Source organism: Curcuma longa, chromosome 8, assembly GCF_044706935.1.
Source record: "Curcuma longa cultivar G26 ecotype Majalengka, Jawa Barat chromosome 8, ITB_CL_G26_1.1, whole genome shotgun sequence".
NCBI lineage: Eukaryota > Viridiplantae > Streptophyta > Magnoliopsida > Zingiberales > Zingiberaceae > Curcuma > Curcuma longa.
The window spans coordinates 10,177,658-10,200,365 of record NC_133868.1 but is presented as its reverse complement, the minus strand read 5'-3'; the positions used below and the strand labels follow the sequence as shown (position 1 = coordinate 10,200,365).

The following is a 22,708-nucleotide window of genomic DNA, read 5'->3' as shown; positions in this document are numbered from 1 at the left end:
ACTTCACCAATTCAGGAGTAGGCGATCTGCAGTTTGCCCGGTGGAAAGAAGGCACGCACCGCGTCCGGACAGGAGCACGTCGCCACCACCACAGTAAGCAGTCAATGCATTCTTCTACGCGCCGACACGGATAGGGCGGCCGAAATATCGGCCGTGAATATCGCTTTCTGTATCACAAGTATCAAAAAAACAATGACTATTTACCTGTCGTTCTAAATTCTAATCTAATTTCTGAATTCCAGTCATCCAATTTCTAATAATAACAATTTAACAATTTTATTTGAAAGAAAAAAGAAAAAGAAAAATAATTCGAAGACCGAACTCAAAAAGGCGTTCGAAAAAGTGAGCACGGCCGCTCGATGGACGCCACGTGTGTCGAAGGTCGGCCCTCTCTTCCTTCCTTCGCAGTCCTTATCCGCTTGTTCCTTTCGCTGCTCTATTTAAAGCGCGACCACTTTCCCAAATCCTCGACGGCGAGAGAAAAAAAAAAAGAAAACCGCAGCGAGAATATGGCTTCAGGCTTAGCCCTCCCCTCGATCCGGCCGGCGGTGGCCTGCGCGAGCTCCCTCGACGGCCGCGGCCGGCGGAGGAGCGTCCCCGCTGCTCGGGCCAGCGGGAGCAACTGGTGGGCCCCCCTGTTCGGCTGGTCGGCGGAGCCCGACTACATCGACGCCCCCAGCGGGGACGCCGCGGCGGCCGAGAAGGGGACGGCTGCGGAGGACGACGGGCTGGAGAAGAAGGGGCGGCCGGCGGCGCGGAGGTTCTCGGCGTTCACGGAGGAGAAGGCGAGGGAGCTGCGGATCCGGACGATGGAGTCGGAGGCCTTCCACGACGCCATGTACCACTCCGCCATCGCCTCCCGCCTCGCCTCCGACGTTCCCCGCCGACGATCCGCCAACAATCCGTGAGAGAGAGATGGCGGCTCGGCCTCACCGCGGCTTCCCCACTATTGTATATATCGATCAAATAAATGATTTCTTTTTTTTTTTTTTTTAAAAAAAGAAGAATCATATTCCCCAAACTAGACCAGAAATGATCAAAATCGCATCGTATTTTGCATTTGGGAATTATTGAATTTTTCATACATAATTTCCCTTTCTGTTATAGTTTGTCTTTGTGTTAAAAGTTAAATTAATGAAATAAATATTGATCTAGTAAATTCATAATTAGGTAAAGGTTGTTAATTAAATGAGATGAGCAGAAGGGAAGACGTGTCGGATAGATATAATTTTTTTATAAAGAAAAAGAAAAATTAAAATGGCTTGCAATACTTCTAGATGTTCGAATATTCCATCGCACCTTTCTTTTCTGAGTCAGAGAATATTCCATGGCACCTCTCATCGATTCGAATTTTGAATCCCTCGACCAGACTGAATACCAAAATGTGGTTTATAGTTTTCACAAAAAAATATATATTACGCTAAATTTGGTTTATAGTTCAAACTCCTTAATGAATTTTACTAATTGTGAAATTGGGATAAAAATAAAAAAGGAATTATTATAGTTTATCTATTTTTATTTGGACAAAATCTAAAGATCCATTCACATATATTAAATTTTAAATCAATAGATAAATTATATGAACAAAATAAATAAATATTATAACATCTATAAATTCATAATTATTATAAATATTATAAAATCATAACTATTATAATTTAAATTTTAAACTTAAAATCAGTCCGTAAAAAAATTAAAATCGACCATGTACTTAAAGATTATGTATAATTTAAAATTTAAATTTAAAATCAGTCTGTAAAAAAAATAATAAAAGAGGAGTACTCATGTGCCTTTGATTTTTACCAAAACAATAAATCGCAATGAAAAAGGTATATGGTGAGATAATAATTTGATAATAATCAGAAAAGAGAGAAATAAAGAAGCCTTGCAATGAACAGGGTTGCAGCATCAATAACCAAAAGGATATATACAGTGAAAGAATGGCATTTCTTTCTCATTTGATGTTATCTGTTACATACAACTAAATTATCACCCGAATAGTTTGGGCAATCAGACCTTTGACAGGACACCGGACGAATACATTTAAACAATCAGGACATCTGCAGCAATGGATTCAACTTGGGTTTTCTCTGCCATCTGCGAAGTAGATAACTCACAGTAATATTGCTTCGGTTTTTGCTGAGTTCTAAAAAAGATTATAACTCATGGTAAATCATACCAGAAACTGGAAAAGCACCCCCAAAAAACATCCTTTTAGGAATATTCCAAGCAGCATTAGCAGATAATCGAGACATTTTATGCAAGATAACAGTTTCCAGACCATAGCAATAATCAATCAGGTTCAGGAATTGCAAGTCTTTCCGAGCTATAAAGAATCTACAATGTGGTATCCAGTTCCTCACAGATTTATCAACCCAAAAAACCGTATATATCCATTCCCTCAAAGGTTAATCAACCCAGAATCAAATAAATTAGCAATAGAGTTTGATTTTGACAGAATGAGAATCCTTGAGGAACAAAAGGAACCATGATTCGAAGACCAATACAATGTTTCATGAACAAAAGGAACACTACATTTTCCTGGTTTAAGAAACATATAATGGTTTAGCCATTCATGATTCACTTCCAATGCAATTCTTCATGGATATACCATGAAAGGCAGAGTATTTGCAAGTTAAATCCCTCAGCCTGCCTGCATAGAGAGGGAATCTATAGGAGTTTAAAATGTGAAGTTGTTTGTTATTCAAAATCCTGATAGTTCAAAGGAAAGAATAATGACCTTTCCTTTTGCAGCCAGAGTAGTGTTTAATTTTTTTTTTTTTTTTATAAAACAGACGTCTGAATATCCCACTAGGAAACAATATGCGCACTTGATTCCACAATAATATGAATCTACTGACTAAATTTAAATTTTATGGATAGAAATAAAAACCACATAAAAGTGAGGGGGAAATCACATAAATTTCTTTTCCACCCAAGAATGAAAGAGAACAACAAATGGTTCAAAATCTGAGGAAAGATGCTTGCCTGTACAAAGTTTGCCAATGCACAATTGCACACCTCATGTAACTGATCCAGTTCTCCTCCAATGCATCATAAAACGTTAGAAGAAGATCATATGAGATATAAGACATCGACTCAACCATTGGAAAAAGTATACAACTTTGGCAAATAGGAATAATAACATTGTACCATGAAGAATAGTCATCGAAAAACCTACTATGAGTATCTCGTCAGTGGTCTGCCACAAATCAAACACTTCCTAGAGCATGTAAGAAACATGTCAGATTAAAGCTCCAATGTAAAGCATCAAGGGACATAACTTCACTCTAGGTCATAATTGATGCCAAAGATGCCTAGGGTCCACTTATACAGAACAATTATCAATGACTTTATGGTTGCATTAACGAAACTAATTTGCAAGATTTCACTTATATAAATTTTGACTCCAAAACCTTGCAACTTTAAAAATTTAAATCCAGATAACACAAAAGGATATTCCCATTACCAGATGTTTATGAACAAGCAGCATTAATTCATAACAAATATACCCTATATCTACAACAAAAACAACAATGCTAACAAAATAAAAGATTAAATGTTTGATGCTAAAAAATGTTTCAAATTGTATAAATATCTATGGTAAATTTCCTTTCATCTCACATGTATCACAGACAAAAGACCTGAAATAGTTACAAACAGAAACACACGCACCAAAACTGATATACCCATGAGAATAAGATGGAAATCTTGCCAAACTGATTGAAGTGCAAAGGCGTCACAATTCGACCATCAACAAAGATTCACAGGCCTATGGAAGCAAAGCTTAGAAGCCTCCAACTTTGGCCCTGGAAGATGGACAATAAGTGTCAATTCTGTCCACGAGATGGAACTAAATTAAGCCATTCAAATGGATTTGTGACAAAATAGTACTGATATAATGCAGAAAAGCTTCACATAACCATGAGATCACAGATCAACAACAACACATACACAAGCGAGCATGACTGGTTAATTATCGAAAGAGATTCATGTTATGATTTAAAGTGAACTCCATCCCCTACAAAATTCAGTCACACAAATCAAAGTTACTGCTAAGCTAGCCAGTCATCAAGTTATTGAAATCAACTCCCCAATAAATTGAATTTGTCAATTTCTCCTGATTGACAGCTTGACTCCATGTATAACAATCAACTTTAATGCAACCAACATAGGCCTTATTTTTCAGTATGTGCACAAACTAGTGGATTTTGAGTCCAATCTATATTTATAAGGACAAAGCAATAATTGAAAACCTGATAAACAATTACCTCTGTTAAAGTAGATTTACATCTGAGATCCAAACATAAGTTCTCAAAAAAATCACAATATATATTAAAAAACTCTTGATAGGACTGTATTTATATCTATTACAACAATAGTACACTTGGATGATATATCAATGAAATGAGCCAGAACATAACTACAGAAAACAGTAAAAGAAAGTCCAGTGTGGGAGCTTCAGTCAGTGAATATTTCTCATTGCTAAACCAGAGCAATACAAAAAGATTATGCCACAAAATGTGAGTCCAGTTGTGTTAAAAAGGTAGCTAGAATACTCCATAGTTTTAATTCACCTTCATACATGTCAAATTATCACAGCAATGCTCAAGATATTTGGTAACTCCACAAATCCTAGGGAGATCTTCTAGTCAACTACGATGATATGTAGCCATATCAGAATTAATCAATTTCTTTAGCTCCAATAAGTGTTCATCATTTGATACATTTAACATAAAGCGAAGGTTTGTCAACACTGCTTCTCGTTCCCAACTTACCGGTCCAGAAACATACATTGCTGTTAACGTTGATCTATATGCACTCAACTCCAGTAGATGAATTTCTGATTGCGAGTTAACCTTATTAGAAGGAGATGAATCTCTTACATAACTGCAAGAAGCTTCAGCATGATCAGTATGACTACACACTTCTTCATGGTCTTGCAGTGACCCACATGGAGTGTTGTCAACACTACAACTGCCAACAGAGGATGAAGTACTATCAACATCGGTATTCACTGAACTCCAAAAATATTTGTTTTCATCTGAATGTGGTACAATCCTCCCTGATTCAATTTTGGAGGAACCAGTTCTTCTGTTTAAGTAACAATTGATGTATTTTTCACCAAACAATCTTCCAGTTGAGGTAGCATTATCTACCTTTGCTTCACTCTCAGTTATTCTTTGCCAACTTTCATCTTTCACAATTGTCATCTTTTTTCTTCCTCCATTGCATGTATTAGTGGGAACAACCATATCAAGTTTCCTTTTATTCATTCTTCTTGATAGAACCATTGGAAAATTGTTGTGTTTAGTATCCATCTTCTCAGGTGACTGAAGCATAGGGCATTTTGACTTCCCAACTCTTACTGAGCCACTATGTTTTCCATCATTTTGTTCTCCAGAATCCTATTGGCAAGAAAAACAACATTTCAATTGTCATCCAATACTCAGATAACATAAGTACTGTGATAGCTATGAAATAAAAAATGACAAAAGAATAAATGACTAAAAAAGAGTCACTATAAAAATAAAAGAATACTAAGAATCATAATTCATAAAGTTATGAAAGCCTTTGTGCTGAAAACAGCATATCACGCTACCTTATGAATCACAGTCCATTTGTTGTCTTGCCAGGACAGCTGTCTCCTTATGTAAGATTTGTGAATTTGTAATTCCTTCAAGGACTCAAGGAGCATCATAGAACAATATTTTTTATCAATTATCATCAGAACTTCAGCAAGCTTCCAGGAGTTATTGTCAAAGACCTCCACAACATCGCCAATGCTCAACTCTTTAAGGTCCTCTGATGGTGGGCATGGTCTAATGGCTTTTCTTGGCACTCTATCCACGGCTAAATTGCTATCAGTCGGATACCCATCATACTTAACAGAATAGGTATGCCCATTACCAGATATGATTTCTGCGCTCCACCAAGAGCCAGAAGGAACCTCCCTCCTGTTCCAAACTTCCACCTTAGTCCCTTTCTTGAATCTCATTGCAGATCTTTCAATTCCTACACAAAGGAGATGAGAATTAGGGTCTGTTTCCCGGAGTATGGATATATGAATGGATGAATGAAGTGATGGAGGAGTGGAGAAAATCGACAAAACAATCAACAAGTATGAATATAACCAGAACGTTACCAAAACAGCATATCCTTTGCGATCAATATTATGGCTACCCGGCAGCGGAAACCCCGAAAAAAAAACAACATATTACAAAATGAAATTTGTGGAATCGAACAAGGCAACAGACCCCGAGAGGCCCCACTGATCGATCTTGTGATGCAATGCAAAAAATAAAATTAGTCGCTAAATGAAGCATTGTTAGAACCCTAAGAAATTAAAGAGCCTTAAAACAATCTAAATTTTGATTTCCTTACTAAATTAGGGATATGAGAAAAGCAGTCTGATCCGAGACGGGAAAACATCTTCAGACGACAGTTAATAACAAAATCCCACTTAAATCAAGTTTCCGAGAAAAAACAATTGCGTAAGACACAGAAAAAAAGCGAACATCCAAACCAAATCAAACAAGCACGACCTAACAAACCTGGCACAACGAAACACGCAACGCCCAAAAATCAATAGAAAGACAAAGCAAGAGATATCCAAGTTACAAACACAAAACAAAAACACAACTGTGATCGCAAGTTTATGATTACTAATTAGGCCATCTGACAAAAGATAACTCACCTTTCAACATCGAGAAGGACGAGAAGGCAACCAATCGATCAAACCCCCGTTTGTTACGTGAACTCCTACCTCTCGCTCTCTCTCTCTCTCTCTCCGCCTCCTCGTTGGCTTGGCTCAGAAGACAATTAATGGGAAATTGGCGATGGATGAAAAACTATAAACTCGGAACCGAGGCGGCCTATGAAATTGCATTTGTCGCGTGCCTTTCGGGTCCGGACTTCTCCAACAGGCTTCGGCCGTTGGATCTGGGAAATCATGGATACAACGGACGGCTCAGGATGTTTCCTAGGGCTACAATCATCCGCGCGATGGAAGGAACGTTAGGTTCGTGGTTTAGGGTTAGTTGGCTTCCGGTCAAGTTAAATGAGCTCTCAACCGTTTCGATTTTACCGAAGTCATAATTTTTTTTTTAGAAAAAAAATAACAAAGTCTTTCATATTTGGCCGTACTATATTTATAAAATTCAAAATTTTTAACATTTATAGAGTTACACCGTAAATCTTGTATTAAAGTTAAAAATCCCATTTATAGTCTCTTAAGATTTCACTACAAATTATAAACTAGTTTAGGATCATTCTTTGCCAGCATAAATTATAAACTAATTTTATAACTTGTAGTCACGAATCCAAAAGAAACTCATGATCTGTTTGATGTAGGTGGCGTAGATAACGTGGCTCTCTCCAAGGTAAAGGTCAAGAGTCAAATAAAGGTCAAAGTCTGGATTAATTAGGCAAGACGGGTCAATACGAACTCGATCCCACCAGGGTGAGATCGCTATCACCTCGGACTCAAAGTACTATACTTCGGGTTCAATATGAGCTCAGTCCTGACCCTTACTTGGGCCCTCGAAGTCATCTCGTCTCAGCCATCTCAACCCCACATCTCATCTCGACCATCTCGGCCAAACTCGTCTCGATGACTTGGCAATCTCGTCTCAGCCCTTTCGGTCAGATTCGTCTCAACGACTCAACTATCTCGTCTTGGCCCTTTCAATCATCTCAACATCGAATCTCGCATTGGTCATCTCGGCCCCGCATTTCATCTCGACCATCTTTGTCGTCTCGCCTCAAGTAGCCTAGTCTCGATCGTCCTCGTCTCGGCCATTTCGGTCTCAAGTCTCGTCTCATTCCACTCTACTTCGGTTGACTTCATCCTAGGCTCTATTTTCACATCTTCTGTGAACCGCTATCTTACATGACCTGCTAAAGGGGAACACAAATATTCTCACGCAGACAGGCGGTTAGGTTGTCAGTCCGCTAGAGTGGCGGATCGGATATCCATTTTTCTACACATAAGGTCAAAAGGAAACGACTGTCGAATCTGGTCCCCTTGCAGATTATAAAGGCACTATCTCATCCGAAATGGAGATGCCTTGAGTAGGTTATAAAAAGTCTAACACAGTCTTATTCCAGGTTCAACTCCGCAAACTCTGCTAGTATTATTTTCTTTACTATCCACATTTCATCATTTTCCGCGAAATCCTGACTTGAACATCAGATTGGTTTGTCGGACTCCTCGACATCAATCTAACCTCTCTTGAAATATGTTTCAGGTCATCATCGTCTCCCGCAACCTAACTCATCCAGGAGGTTGTGCACGTTGGACTGTTCGTTGACTGGTGACTTAATCATCATCCGTATTTGACCGGAACACTCTTAAAATTTAACTACAAAGTGATTTACGAATTAGTTTGCACTATATTACATTATGCTGGAACTAAATCTCATGGTATACTCTGCATCTAGTTGCTGGTGCAACTAGATCTCATGCTCCACGATGAATCCTGGTTAAGTGCAACAAACAGTACTGTTAGAAATTAATAAAACCATTTGTAGTTCAAGGAAAAGAAAGAAAAAATAAAAATTTATTCACCAACCATCATCTACGTAATGATTCTTAAGAACAGAACAAACACATGATCAACAAGAGGGCATTTAGGAGAAAGAAAATGACAATTTATCAGTGTTACTAGCTAGATACCATCATGCTAACAAAAAGGAGTAGAAGAGGACAAGAAGGTTGGATCATGCTAACTTGGCATCAATAGTGAAAAAGGATGACAATTATTAGAAATTGAAAACGTAGAAAATAATCTTAACATGTAAAACAATCGAAAAAAAGTTAGTTACCTGATACCAAATGGATATTGCAATCACAGAAATAGTGAGGATGAGAATTAGTCATGAAACCTGTGACATGATTGTAATAACATCTGTTCCGCTTGAGATCACCTCGAGGGCATGTCACCCGCCACCTGACTAGCCCATTGTCTGTTGAAGGAGGAAGGGAAACGATGAGCCCACACAGTCCGCCCGAGCGCCAAAAGGTTGCAAGAACAAGATAGTGAGGACGGAGGCCAAGGGTGTCCTGCCTGAACTGCTCCAATGCTCATATTAGTTTTCAATTTAGAGAGAGAAAAAAGAATAAGGTAGTAAAGGTAAATTGAGAGTATGTGGTCGCTATGCGTACCTGCATCCGCGAGGAGCGGGAGTTATATAGACTTACAAGAGAGATGTCATATCGTGATTAAGGAGAATGCCTTGAGTGAAGATTCTGCTAGAGGAGGTATCCTATCTAAGTAAAGAGAGCATCCCATCACCGTCGTATTAGCGACAAGTTATGTCATTATTCATCATACTGCTTCATCATAATTCCCGTATTAATGGAATAAGCTAACTATCACACCGCATGATTGCCTATATTTTCCTAGCAGCGGTCTAGCTGACCGAGGGAAGAAAGTGGAGCCGGTTAAGTGTTAAGCAGGGCACTGGGAGAAGGGAGTCTAACCGATAGAGAGGTTGGTCGTCAGGTCTCGAGCCGATCCATCGAGTCGAGTGCTGGATCCCGACCTGAGGTGCCTTCGGAGTCGAGCTTGGGTGCCCGAGTTGCGCAAAATACTAAGATGAGGGCCGGCCGAGCTGAGGCATGAAGCCTAACGCCGAGTCGAGCGTGGGAGCCCGAGCTAGTGCAATTTTGAGCTGAGTCATATACCGAGTAGTTATTGGGCTTGGAACGGGGCAATTCTCTGGTTTGGGATCGTCTGTCCCACTCAACTGAGTACTGGGTCATGGTTGCCAAGCTGGGGTGTAGGATCTGTCTAGTTGGCTTTGAGAGTATGTTTCTGGTCTGACATGTCATCTGACGTGCCCTCGAGTTACGTCAAATCCTGATCATCTAGATCCGGTCCTACTCACCCAATAAGTTGTATGAATTTGAAAGCAATCCCACTGATATTGGAAGGAAAAATGGTATCCATTGCATTCTGATCTGCCGATGCCTGAAAGAGAATGATGCTGATAGTGATGAGGGACAACGAGGTTGGAGAAGAAAGAACTAAATTGATCAGTCATGAGCTCACTCGCTCACTCTATTAAAGACACGGCCACTTGATTAGGCTGCCACAAGTTTGCAGTCTGCTCGCCAGCCCACTAGTAGTTTCCAGGCTTCCCAGTTGGGCCAGGCCAAGAGAGTCAACTTGGTCGAACATGTGGGGCCAATAGTTAGGTAAATTAGTTGGACCAAATTGGATGGCTAGCTAGCTAGCTAGGTCTGTTAGGTCGGCCAAGCTGATCACATCAAATCAATGTGATTGGACTAGTGTAAATGATTCATACTTGCTCTTCCATGCTTCACCCTGCAACTCCTCTTCTACCCGAGGAGAAGATTGGAACGATGGAGAAGTTCACCCAAAGGAACAGATGCACTGTTCCATTGGATGCCATGACATAGGGAACAGCACAAAAAGGTTCCCTTCTAAGGCAGGTTACAATACTATACATATAAAGAGGGGCATTCCGACATGAGAAGAGCAAGTGCAGGTTACAAGAGTCAGTAATGGTCAAACTTTGGGAACTCACCCAAACGAAAACAAACACCTCTCTCTCTTCCATGCCACCTCAAGATCTGCTCGATCCCTTCTCTTTGTGGTCCATAACAAGGATACATAGTTCAATTTCTTATATCATCAGTAACTATTAAATTGCTGAGACTGTCTCTTATTCTTCGGGTGCCTAACTCCTTGCTTGCTCTCCACTTTAACCATCTGCAGTCAAAACTCGAAAGGTGCTTCAAGTACAGATATCAAAAAGTCGACAAGCTTTTCATTGTGCTCCAAGGCAAGTTAGGCTCGGCCATTGTCATGAAATTTGACAGTGATCGATGGTCGTCGAGGTGTTGTGACCTTTCATTAGATTTATTCAGTCAATTGTAGCTGCACTCGATCGAACTTGGTTGTCAGAAAACAGACTCTGCTTTAAGAAAACATGGCAATCAGGAGCAGAATTTTGAGGGTGGAGCTGGCCCATCGACATTTTTATGTTTTTTGCCTTGTTAATGGACGTCGCCATTTCAAACAGTTTGGTGCATGGAAAAACAGGAAAACAAAAACATATTCCCCTAAATTTGTGCAGATGTGAACTTCTCTCCAACACACGAGCCCACTGCCACAAGTTTTCATATGGTCACATCTGATAGAGGATCTTTCGAGCAATTCTGAAACTGGAGAGTGAGCCAAAATGAGCTCAGGATCCACTTGATGCTGATGAGAAAGTTAAATGGATTTTGAGGACCCAAGGCTGCCCTAATAACCAGCAGTTGGTTGCTAATTCAAGCAGCAATATTTAATTAACAAACAGAAATCACGTCTTGAAATATCACTAGAAGCCATCACAAGTTGTTTGGTCAGATACCAAAGTTTAGTTCTTCATGTCCTCTGCCATTTTGTAAGCTAAATGCATTTGTTTTTCTTATCTACCAATGAACAGTGATAGAGACAATTATCCATATATTAATATCGCTTTTGAAACAGCATTTGGCGATTCCACGAAGAAAAGAAAAAGTCTTTGTTAATGATTTCCTGTTTAGAGAAGAGAAATGGCAGGGATCGTAACAATACATAAAGAGGAGTCCCTTCTCTGCTTGTCTCCTTGCTGCGGCGGCCAAGGCCAAGTTCACCACGAGAGAGATGCAGTGCTCGTGAACTCATTCACTCCTCTTCTCCTCGTCTAGCCTGAATCCGCTAAAACATCCTCCGGGAGCTCATGGGAGAATCCAACAACCTACTCTGCCACGAAGATGGTGCGTTCTTGGACTTCTCCCTCACCGACGTCGCGCAGCTCCATGGAGTTCTCGTCGCCTGCGACGAGGACTGCCTCGAGAAGCTCGAAGCAAGAGACTCCATCTTCCGCTCGCAACAGCCAGAGCCTTTCGATGATTGCTCCAACCGCTTCCGCTCCGATGCCGTAGGGTGGATCCTAAGAGTGGGTTGATCGTAACAAGAATCCATCCGAGTGACCTTTAGCGTCTAGAAATTTAATCTGTAAAACTTTTCAGACTAAGTCCTGCTTCGGGTTCAGCTGCCGGACTGCTTACCTCGCCGTCGCTTACTTCGATCGTTTCTTGGCGCAACGGAACATTGATGTAATATAAAGCTCGAGATCTCATTGCCTTAGCTCTCTGTTTTCCGCACCAATTTGCTTGATTATTATTTGATAATTGAATAGGACGGGAAGCCATGGGCAGCGCGGCTGCTGTCTTTGGCCTGCGTCTCCGTCGCCGCAAAGATGGAGGAACGTAGTGTGCCGACGCTAATAGACCTCCAGTCCGACGCGCCCTCCTTCGACGCTAATTCCCTGCAGCGAATGGAGCTGCTGCTGCTCGACACCCTGCAATGGCGGATGAACTCCGTGACCCCGTTTGATTACTTGAGTTACTTCATTTCAAAGTTCCGCTGCGATTCTTCTCCAGAGGAATTGTCGTGCAGAACCATTGACTTCATTTTCACCGCCATTAACGGTCAGTCACTAATTCGATCTCCACTTGTTTTTAGTTCATCGCATCAGTGATCATGGTTCGATCAGTCATGCTATATCCTGCTTTATTTCAGTGATAAATTTAGCCGCCTATCGCTCGTCTGCCATTGCTGCAGCTGCCGTATTGGCTGCATCCAACAAACTGTACGCAAAGGAAGTTCTAGAGTCAAAGATTAGCAGTGTATCAATGTTTGGATCCTGCTCGGAGAAGGTGACTAGTTGCCACCCATGCATTAGATTTCTCAAGAATTAATCATCATTTGCCCAAGTTTCCTTGTTTTTCCTTCAGGAGCATGTATTCCTCTGCTATAAAATCATGACTCAGGATCCATCACACAACGACAGCAAGAGAAGAAGAGCAAAGAAGCCGAGTTCTTCAACAGAGGAGCACTCCAGCATCACGGAGGTCAGTGACAGTGCGTCCTCCAACCTGTCCATGAACAAAAGGAGAAGGCTCCGATCCAACCGGAGACAACCTTGACACTCTGCTTCAGGATTGCTTTTATATTTTTCCTTTTGCAGTTTGATTCGATAGCTGTTCGAGTTCTTGCTCGATCAAGTGTGTGATATTAATTAATAAGATGAGAGTTGAAGAAATGAAGGGCAGTAGTGTTCCAAGAGTGTGCGTGGATTGTGAATAGTGTGACATTATTAGATCTCGATATTCTTTGCCTGGTTGGAGAAAAGACTGGACCGTGGGTGGTACATGAATCACAATCTGTAAAGTGGAAGAGTATGTACTTGGATTTGTTTCGTTTGATGGAATGGAATTGTGAGTGCATATGGCGATCATTGGATTCTGTGATGTCATGTCACGGAAATGGAACCCCCGGAGGGGTTTCTGTTCCAGGAAGCAAAAACCAAGCGACATGCTCTTGTCAGGAACAAACAAACCACTGTTCATGCACACTGAAGAGGATTTCTTCGCTCATTTCATTTGGAAAGAAAAAAAAAACAGAATCAAAAGCTGCTCCCCGTTCTCTTTCGGTTTCGTCCGCCATGATCCACAGCCTGATGCCTCTCTGCCCTGCTCGACGCAGAGCTTCCAGCTGCATGCATGATGCCTCCCTCCTTGAGCAGCGTTTTCGACGCGATCAAACGCAGAGGCGCATGCCGCATGGCAGGGTTTGGTAAACCTACTGGTTGAAAAGACTCCCCCCTTGATGTGAGTGAGCTCGTTGGCAAGCACCAGCACAGTGCCCTTCACTGTTCTTCACTGTTCATTCGATAAAGATTATGACAAGAGGAATTTATGCATGAGCCCTGTCCCAGGCACCCTGCGTACTAAAGGCGAGCAATTGCTCCAGCTGCTGGCCTGACCCAGGATCTGTGGCGCTAGCAAACGCCATTAAAATACACCAACTCTGGAAGGAACCCAGGATAACATTACATATATGCACACATGAGACTGACTGCACTGCCTGGTCAAACAAACATTTGTGTACAGGCTTTGGTGAATGATGATCTGTCTTTAGTATGCAGAGAGCAGGTAAAAAATTAAATATGCAAAGCTATTTGCAAGATTTACTACCCTGGACCGCATAGTGAGGAGAGCTAGCATTTGTTCAGTGTGTATTTTATTTCTTCAAGGGATTATCAATGGAGATCTGCATTGCTTTAAACCATCCTTGACTGCATCTCTCTCTTTCTTTTGTGTTTTTTAAGTTATCCTTGGTTTCTGGGAGGAGCTGGTGGGGTTTCAGTGAGTGAGGGGAGTAGTAGTTTCATCTAATCTGTTCTTGTTACTGTTGATAACAACAAGCAACAGGATTCTGAAGAAAGAGTGTTAATGCAGATTGAATGAGAGTAGTCATCAGCCACATTTGTATTGGAGTAGATTGTAATCGTTCACTTAAAGATCTGAACACATTTTGTAGTGGATTGGACTGTGATCTGAACACATTTGTAGTGGATTTGATAATAAGAAGGTACCTTAAGTGAAGACACCTTTTGGTGATAGCATCTAAGACTTCTTTTTGGTGAAATGTAAATAGCTATGAGAACAAAGTTATTGCTCAAGAGTTTTCCTATTTCTCTTTTTTTTATTAATTGATATTTATATATACTTTGTCTATATTAATTAGTGTTTATGTTTGAACCGAGAGCACCTTAAAAGTATTTATGGTTATAAATTATCATTTTATCCATTGAAGATCATCAATATATATCATGTATAAATGTATTATTCTTCTATATGAGGGTTACCTTATCAAATTTGATCACTTATCTAATACATGCATGTATCTTCTTATCAATCTGTTAAAGTCATTGGGTCATTTTGAAATGTATATTTATTTGAGAATGAAATAGAGTAAGTATTTTTTTGGAGATTGAAAAATATCATGAATGATAAAAGGTAGAAAGAATCAAAAGGATATGATATAATAATTTCAAGAGATTTGATTTCCCATATATTTTATAAGGAATTTTTATTGCTTTGGAATTCATAAAGAACTTCCGTGTTGAACAAAATCATATATCAATAATTATGAAGGGGCCATCACTTTATAAATGAGACAAATAACATCAGAAGTAGGAGTTTTTTTTTTGTCATTAACTACTAGAGGAGGTGCCTTGACATCATGTTGAATGTGTCTTAAACTCCTCTTAGCCACTATTATATGAATCCAAACCTACTATACTAACACTAGGAGTGCATTTAGTTCTAGTTATATAAAACATAATCTAATATTATTAAATTAAATTAATTTATTTGGAAGGAACATAATCAATCAATGTAACATTTACTATATTACTTTGATTCAATTTATTTTAGAATAAATTAAATTAAATTAGTAATATTAATATTAATGATAATAAAATATAAAAAAATATATAATTTATTTATAATTTTTAAATTTAAAATAAATTTATATTTTTTAGTCAAATAATTTGTTAAAATATGTATTTTAATAAAATAATTCATTAATTTTATTTTTTAAGATTTAAAATAAATTATATATTTTTAATAAAATAATTCATTAAAATAATTACTTTAATAAAATAGTTTATTAAATTAATAAATATAATTCGTTAATTTTACTTTAATAAAATAATTAATTAAAATAATTATTTTAATAAAATAATTAGTTAAATTAATAAATATAATTCATTAATTTTATTTTTAAAATTTAAAATAAATTTATATATAATTTAATAAACTATTTTATTAAATTAATAGATATAATTTATTAATTTTATTTTAAAAAATTTAAAATAATTTATCTATTTTAAATTTATAAGTATTTAAATTAAAATTTATTAAATTAATTAACTCAATTTTAATTAGTTTTCACATACATTTCAATTAATTCAGTTTTAAAATTAAAAGGTAATCATAGAAAAAAATTTCATTAACATCTGGAATGACAGAAAATCTTAGGCTGCTAAAACAATCACATTACCAGATTATAACTTATTTGCTAATTTGACGCTGATGTTGCAAAATCGATCATGACCTGAACCAAATAGGTAACCTTAGACGGATAACCTTGGAAAGATAACCAAGATTATCAACGATAACTGCCAACCAAATGAAGTCTTCTTGACCTAGCTAGTCTGGATTCAAACCTCTGACTATGACATAGAACCCTCTAGGCGTAACTCGCTTAACCAGAATTGGATCGACCATTAGTTACTGTGTGATCTAACCTCTCACAGTTAGCTCACCATAATTCAGATATGTGCTATGAATAGGCAAATTGCAAAACCCACAAACTTGGGGATGGTTCAAGATTTAATTAAGATCAACTTACTCTCCAACAAATTATTCTCCTTCATTTATTCCATTAGAGAACACAAAAATAATAATTAAAAAAAAACTCTACCACTCTTTGTACAACTTGCAAAAGTCGCACAAACAAAATGCCTAAAAAGCCTCATGAACTCAAAATTACTGCATGCTAAAGCATTAATCTGTAGCAGTAGTTTAGTTATCTCAAGCATAGTTCAGTTTGATGAACAGGAACGGGGAGAGGCGGATAGAGAAGCAGTCGGATGTGATGGGCCTTCTGCGATCGATTCAGCTGGTGCCATTGGAGCAGGTTCCCTATCTGAATCTGGTTTCTTGGTTTGCAACCGATATTTCTAGGACAAAAAAATGATTTTTTTTTTTTTGTTTTTGTCTCGGTGATTAAAATGATGAGGAAAGGGAAGGAATTTGACAGTGATTGTAATTGTAAACTGACCTGCAAATGGCTTTTCACTTCATCGTTGGAGAGACCATCCACCTTCATCACTTCTCTGATTTGCTTAGGAGTTGCCGCTGCGCACAGAACAAAGAGGTTGGAATCGTCTTCAGATTTTTTTTTCTTTTTTGATTATCAATTTCGACTTTGAGATTTGAGAGGAAGCGGGATTGTGATTCCAACCTCGGGCGCCACCGAGCTGGTCGAGGGCGGAAAGGAACCGTTGGTGCAGATCCGGCGACCAGCAGAGCCGCGCTTTTCTCTGTTCCTGCTGTTGCACATGCGAGTTGCGGTGATTGTTCGGCGTCGCCGGAGATATTCTAGTTGGGCGGTAGCCGTCGGTGATGGTAGGGATAACAAAGGCCCCCTGTTCATGGCAGGGGCACGGTCGAATAGACCTGGAAATCTCGGCCTCTCCTGATTGGAGTTCGCAGCTATGGAGGATGGGCTTCGGAAAGCCACGAATGCGTCGCCGCCCCCGACGCCGCCGTAGCAGAACATACTCGGCTTCATCTGGAAATCGAACTCTCGGCAATCCTGACGACCAAGAAACACGAAAGGTGTCATCTTTTTGCAAGAATCGTTCGCAGAATTGAACCTTTATACCTCTTTCATAACAATCCCCCCATTCTCGCCGTTCCACCGATTGCTGCTGCCCCAGCGTTGAGCAGATCTCTTCCAGTTTGTCATCTCGACGCCTCTCACCGGATCAACCCCCTTTTCCACCTCTTCGAATCTTCTCTTAACGGGGATGTACCCCCCAAACACGCGCACGAACTTATCGCCCCTCCATCGCTCGAGCTCCTTCTCTAACCCAACAATCACTGAGAAAGCACCAGAGAAACACACCAATCGAAAAAAAAAATCAACAAAAAAAAATTCCTCTTTTAGGTCAAAAGAAATCGGAAAAGGGGGAAACCAACAACCAACCATCGGTGAGCAGATTCATGCACTGAGGCAGCTCCCGCTTGAAGCCCGCGATCTTCCGCCTCTCCCGCTCCAAGATCCTCACCGACTCCTCCAGCCTCGCCGCCGCCCCTTCTCCGCTCTCCAACGCTCGCTTCACGTACTCGGCCACCGCCATAGCTGTGAACTGCGCCAAGTCGGAGCGGATCTCCTCCGCCGCCGATTCCATTTCCGCCCTCAGACCAGAACGACGAGGCAGGGGAAATAGAGAGAAACCCGACCTCTTTATATAGATGGATCGAGGGGGCCAGTGGGAGGGAACAAAACGAGAAGGTGACGAGGCCCGAGTCACCGCGTAGCTATACGCCCCGAGTCACCAGCTCAAGCTCGCCGAGTTTGGAATCGCCCGAGCGGTTCAGACTCGCCGAGTTAGGAATCGTCGTAACTGCCTTCCAAAACCGCCCCCAATGAAGTTAACCAAAATATTCCTCTCCCGAGGATCAAAAATCAACGGCAGCAATTCAATCTTAGTTTAATCAAACGGCTAAAGAGAGATTTCGACCAAAAATCCCTCCGTACAAATCACCTTCTTCATCGTGTGGGTTTGTTATGGAATGTTCTTGCGTTTAGTTATTAATGACTTCTTTATTTTTTTAAAATTTTATTAAGAATTTATTTAATTATATATGAATATTATATTTTTTATCATGTTTGGTAAGGAGGGATGAATAAAATAAAATGAATATTCAATAAAAGTCTATTTATCCATGCCATATTCAAAGAATTAGTATATCAAATAAAAAATAATATCATACAAAGCTATGTTGATTAAGGAGGAAAAAAAGGATGAATAAAATAAAGAATTAAAAAAATATTATCCATTCTATATTCAAAGAATTAGAATACTAAAGTTTTTTTCCTTGTTAGGCATTCAAAAATTTGAAAAAGAAAAATTTATCTAATAAAGCATAATATTAAATTTTTTATTGTATATTTAAATAGATTATGCACCGTGTGAGACTGATAAAGTAAATAAGTTTACCTGAGCTAATGTCATTTAAATAATCTGAGCTGAATTGTGAGGAGGTAAATCGAGAAACTGCAGTTGATTATTATGGAAAAGATATTGTCTCGATTTCGTTAAGATTCAACCCTTGCTAATTTCAATAAGTATGTTTTATCATAATCAACTCAACTATGATCCCGAACTCTTAAATGCTTATTCAAATTTGACAAAATCGAACCATATCATCTAATTATATGCCTACTTATGATCCAAACAAATAATTAATACATATTTTTTTAAAATTTCCCGTGAAACGGCCGCAAAACTGGCTGATTTAGATTCAGTATGTTTGAGCTGAATCATGGAATGCGAAAATAACGCCAAAATTGAACGGCAAAAATAAAAAAGACACCCCACTTTTAAAATAAACTAAAACAGCAAGCACCTACTTTTTAAGATTTTGAATATAATATAAAATAAAATTTTTTATTTATTTATTAAAAGTGCAAAAAATTATATTAATTAAAATATACTTTTCAACTTAATTATTATTCTAATTCGATTAAAATCGCACGTCTTTATTTATAATAATTTTGTTTAAATTATTATAATATGTAGTATTTTTGGTTAAATTTATTATATATGTGGTAGTTATCGAAATTGTCATAAAGAAGTTTGATTAAATTATTTTATATTGTAATTATATGTTGTAGAAATTTTGAATAAAATTATTAAAATTAGAGCATTTTTAGAATAAAAAAATTAAGAAAAGGAGTTATTTTAGAATTAAAAAAAAATATTTTTGGTTAAAAGGGTAAAAAAAAATAGGGGTGTTTTTATTATATTCAGACTACAAAAGTGTTTTTGGGTAAATCTGTTCGCGTCGATTAGGTCTCTCGTCCTCCTCCTCGATCCCGATTCCAGGAAACGCCTGCCCGCTATGTATCGCCCTCCGTCCACCTCCTCCTCCATGTACCCTAGAGTCGGCTCCTCCGGCGCACCTACGCCGGACGTCGAAGCACCTTATGCCCACCCAACCTCATCTGCACCTCCCCCTTCCTCCGTTGGTACTGTCTCTTTGTTAAAATATCTATTTTGGTAGATTTCTTGTATTATTATTACTTTTTTAAGATGATCGGACCTCGGATTTCTTTGTTCACAACCTCTCTCTCTTTGTTCCGTCGCTGTATTGTCTAATTCTCCATTCATACACTTCGTATTGGTTCCAACTTCAATTAATTGGATTTTAGTTATCTGGTTTTCATTGTTGTCTTTAGTAGGGAAAGAGTTATTCTCTGACAAGCCTAAATGTGTGATTTTGGTTGCCTGAGTTGAGCACCAAGGGAAAAAGCTTGAAATAGCCTAATAGGTTTTCGATTCATTTCTTTCTTACCTTTTCTACATGATTTTCTATATTCTTGAATGTACCAAAGCTTTGGGAAATTCTGACAATCTTCAACTTGGTAGCTTCCACTCCATCTGAATTAGCATTCCATTCAAGTTTACCATCCAATTACCAACTCAATTAAGAAGGTTTGATGTTCTATTTTAAAATAGTTAAGTTCTATCTCTAAGGTGTGTTTGATTCAAATTAATCATATAACTAAGATATATTATTTGGTTCAATTTATTTATTTAAAGGGAATAAAATATAACCAGTTTAATATTTATTATATTACCTTAATCTAATTTATTTTTAGAATAAATTAAATTAAATTAATAATATTAATATTGATGATGATAATAAATTGATAATATATAAAAAATAAATATAATTTATTTATTAATTTTAAATTTTAAATAAATTTATATATTTGCAATAAAATAATTTATTAAAATAAGTATTTTAATAAAATAATTCATTAATTAATTTAATTTATTAATTTATTTTTTAAAATTTAAAATAAATTTATATATTTTAATAAAATAATTCATTAAATTAATAAATATAAAACATTAATTTTATTATAATTTTAATAAAATAATTTATTAAATTAATAAATATAATTCATTAATTTTATTTTTTAAAATTTAAAATAAATAAATATATATATATATATAATAATTTATTAAAATAATTGTTTTAATAAAATAATTTATTAAATTAATAAATGTATTTTATTAATTTTATTTTTAATAATTTAAAATAAATTATCTCTTTTAAATTTATAAGTATTTAAATTAAAATTTATTTAATTAATTAACTCGGTTTGATGGTATATTTTAATTAACTCAGTTTTATAATTGGAGGGTAATCATGGAAAAAAATTTCGTTAAGTTCCGGAATCGTAAAAAATCTTAAACTGTCAAGGTAATCATATTTTCAAGTTATAACCCATTTATTAAAATATGATAAATCTCAGTTAGCCCCATTGACTATCTCTGGGGGCGACCGATTCGGCCTCACGGAAGTTTCTCACTTGCTACCGGGGTAAATCGAGAAGTGCACGCAGCGGTCAGCCCAGACGCCCAGCATCCTTTGATGTGGTGGTACGGTGATGCTGTAGCACTTGAGAATCGATCATAATCTAAATCAAATAAGATTATCGTTGATAGCCTTGAATAAATAACCAAGGTTATCAACGATAATCCCAACCAAACACCCTTAGTAAGTGATGTCGGTGCTATAGAATGACATGGTTATTTTTCGGATGGAGACCAAGAGTCAAACTTGTGCATATTTCCAAGACACATAGCAACATAAAGCATGAGCATGTTGTGCATATTTCCAAGACGTATAGCAACATAAAGCATGAGCATGCTGTGCATATTCCCAAAACACAAGACAACATAAAGAGCATTTATGAAGTTGTCAAATCTGATGTCCTTGAGTCTTTTTTTTCTGCACAAAATGTCAGAACTGAGGGTCTTCTCATACATAAAGAAGGCTCTAGAAAAGAGAAAAGAGGACTTTTACTTCCGAACAGCTTCATTTTCTTCAAGCCGGGGGGGGCCTCTTCGTCGGCTTCTTCCGCTTCTACCGAGAGGGCTGGTTTGATTTTTCTAAACTCTTCGTCTTCTTCAGTAATTTCATTTTCCTTTCACGGAATACTGACTTGAGCGTCGGAATGGCCTGCCGAGACTTCCCGACACCATTCTCACCTCCTGTTGAAGTGTATTTCAGGTCCTCATCATCCTCTCCCTCGAGCTCCGCTAGAAAGTCGCATACGTCGGACGGTTCATTGACTGGTGGCTTGACCATCCGCGGTATTTAGCTGGAACAGTAAGTATATCTCTAAACAAGTAAAAATAATAATGAAATGAATATATAAGCAAATAGTGAATAACAAGAACTACCGTTGGTTTGCTTGAACTAGCCAAGGAAGAAGAAAAATAAACAACAAAATAATTATAAGGATGGAAGGAAAAGAGAATAGTAGTTTTATCATCTTTTTCGACAGTTTCGATTAGCTTCGACGACAAGAAAACATAAATAAGAGCTGCTTTTTGTTGGAGATATAGAATGACTAGGATTGTTATTGGGCAGTTGGAAAACAACAAAAGAAGGGAAGAAGGAAGATTGTTACGCTTGAAAAGGAAAAAAAAAGAAAAGAGAGCTGTTGTTACAGAGAAAGAAAAGAAAAAAATAATTAAATTACAGTTGGAAAGAAAAGAGAAAAAGAATTAAAGAGCTGTTGTTCGACAAAGAAAAGAAAAAATAATTAAATTATAGTGAGGCAGTGGAAGCGAGATTGCCTACGTGTGAAAGATAATAAAAAGAAAAAAAAGGAGAAAATATATATTTTTTAAAAATTTCTTAATTCGTTTTAAATTGACTGAACTAATTTTAATCTAATTAAACTTTTGATTCGGGCATAACTTGGCTAAATCAAATTCAAATTAATCCTAGTTTAGATCAATATACTCTTTATCTTTGCGCTTATCCGATGGACTTTATTTGATCCCAATCAGATTTTAATTCAACACCTTCACTTCATGTTCAATTAATGATTCAGTTTATTCATTTATTTATTTTATTAAAAATCTAATACTTAATAAAACTTTTATATAGATAATAATAATAAAAATTAGGTTAGACTATAACCCAGAACAACTCATACGTAGCTCCATCTCCGCCGCGAGAGATCCCTTCTAATTAATG

At 37.7% G+C, this 22,708-nt stretch overlaps 3 protein-coding genes and 1 pseudogene across 10 annotated transcripts; 2 read left to right on the top strand and 2 right to left on the bottom strand.

Moving 5' to 3' along the window:
• Window positions 1-481: 481 nt before the first annotated feature.
• Window positions 482-988, top strand: LOC141833080 (uncharacterized). The gene has a single exon (XM_074720477.1). The coding sequence runs from the start codon at window positions 510-512 to the stop codon at window positions 906-908; it is 399 nt and encodes a 132-aa protein (XP_074576578.1). The 5' UTR covers window positions 482-509; the 3' UTR covers window positions 909-988.
• Window positions 989-1,905: 917 nt separating this feature from the next.
• On the bottom strand, window positions 1,906-6,800 carry LOC141833077 (uncharacterized). 8 transcript variants are annotated; one of them, XR_012602197.1, is made up of 7 exons: window positions 6,698-6,800; window positions 5,603-6,015; window positions 4,779-5,408; window positions 3,676-3,809; window positions 3,154-3,223; window positions 2,989-3,044; window positions 1,906-2,097 (listed from the first exon to the last, which is right to left on the bottom strand). XR_012602197.1 is itself a non-coding variant. In XM_074720475.1 (4 exons), the coding sequence occupies exons 1-4, from the start codon at window positions 6,705-6,707 to the stop codon at window positions 3,765-3,767; spliced, it is 1,098 nt and encodes a 365-aa protein (XP_074576576.1). In that variant the 5' UTR covers window positions 6,708-6,800; the 3' UTR covers window positions 3,230-3,764. The 8 variants fall into 8 exon arrangements, 2 of the variants coding, with proteins under 2 accessions (XP_074576576.1, XP_074576575.1); XR_012602198.1 differs by having other exon boundaries at window positions 2,989-3,030; XR_012602194.1 differs by having other exon boundaries at window positions 2,180-3,223.
• Window positions 6,801-11,644: 4,844 nt separating this feature from the next.
• Window positions 11,645-13,107, top strand: LOC141834188 (cyclin-D5-1-like). The gene is made up of 5 exons (XM_074721642.1): window positions 11,645-11,955; window positions 12,029-12,115; window positions 12,199-12,490; window positions 12,582-12,718; window positions 12,797-13,107. The coding sequence occupies exons 1-5, from the start codon at window positions 11,737-11,739 to the stop codon at window positions 12,986-12,988; spliced, it is 927 nt and encodes a 308-aa protein (XP_074577743.1). The 5' UTR covers window positions 11,645-11,736; the 3' UTR covers window positions 12,989-13,107.
• A 3,267-nt stretch (window positions 13,108-16,374) lies between these two features.
• Window positions 16,375-17,829, bottom strand: LOC141832839 (transcription factor NIGTH1-like; annotated as a pseudogene).
• Window positions 17,830-22,708: the final 4,879 nt, after the last annotated feature.

Excerpts from the sequence above, each read along its gene's own strand:
- LOC141833080 (XM_074720477.1), top strand. The coding sequence starts at position 510 with ATGGCTTCAGGCTTAGCCCTCCCCTCGATCCGGCCGGCGGTGGCCTGC.
- LOC141834188 (XM_074721642.1), top strand. The coding sequence starts at position 11,737 with ATGGGAGAATCCAACAACCTACTCTGCCACGAAGATGGTGCGTTCTTG. Across the intron at positions 11,956-12,028 it reads CCGTAGGGTGGATCCTAAGA|ACTAAGTCCTGCTTCGGGTT; the intron begins GTGGGTTGATCG and ends AAAACTTTTCAG. Across the intron at positions 12,116-12,198 it reads TGGCGCAACGGAACATTGAT|GACGGGAAGCCATGGGCAGC; the intron begins GTAATATAAAGC and ends ATAATTGAATAG.
- LOC141833077 (XM_074720474.1), bottom strand. Across the intron at positions 5,409-5,602 it reads AATGGACTGTGATTCATAAG|GATTCTGGAGAACAAAATGA; the intron begins GTAGCGTGATAT and ends TCTTGCCAATAG.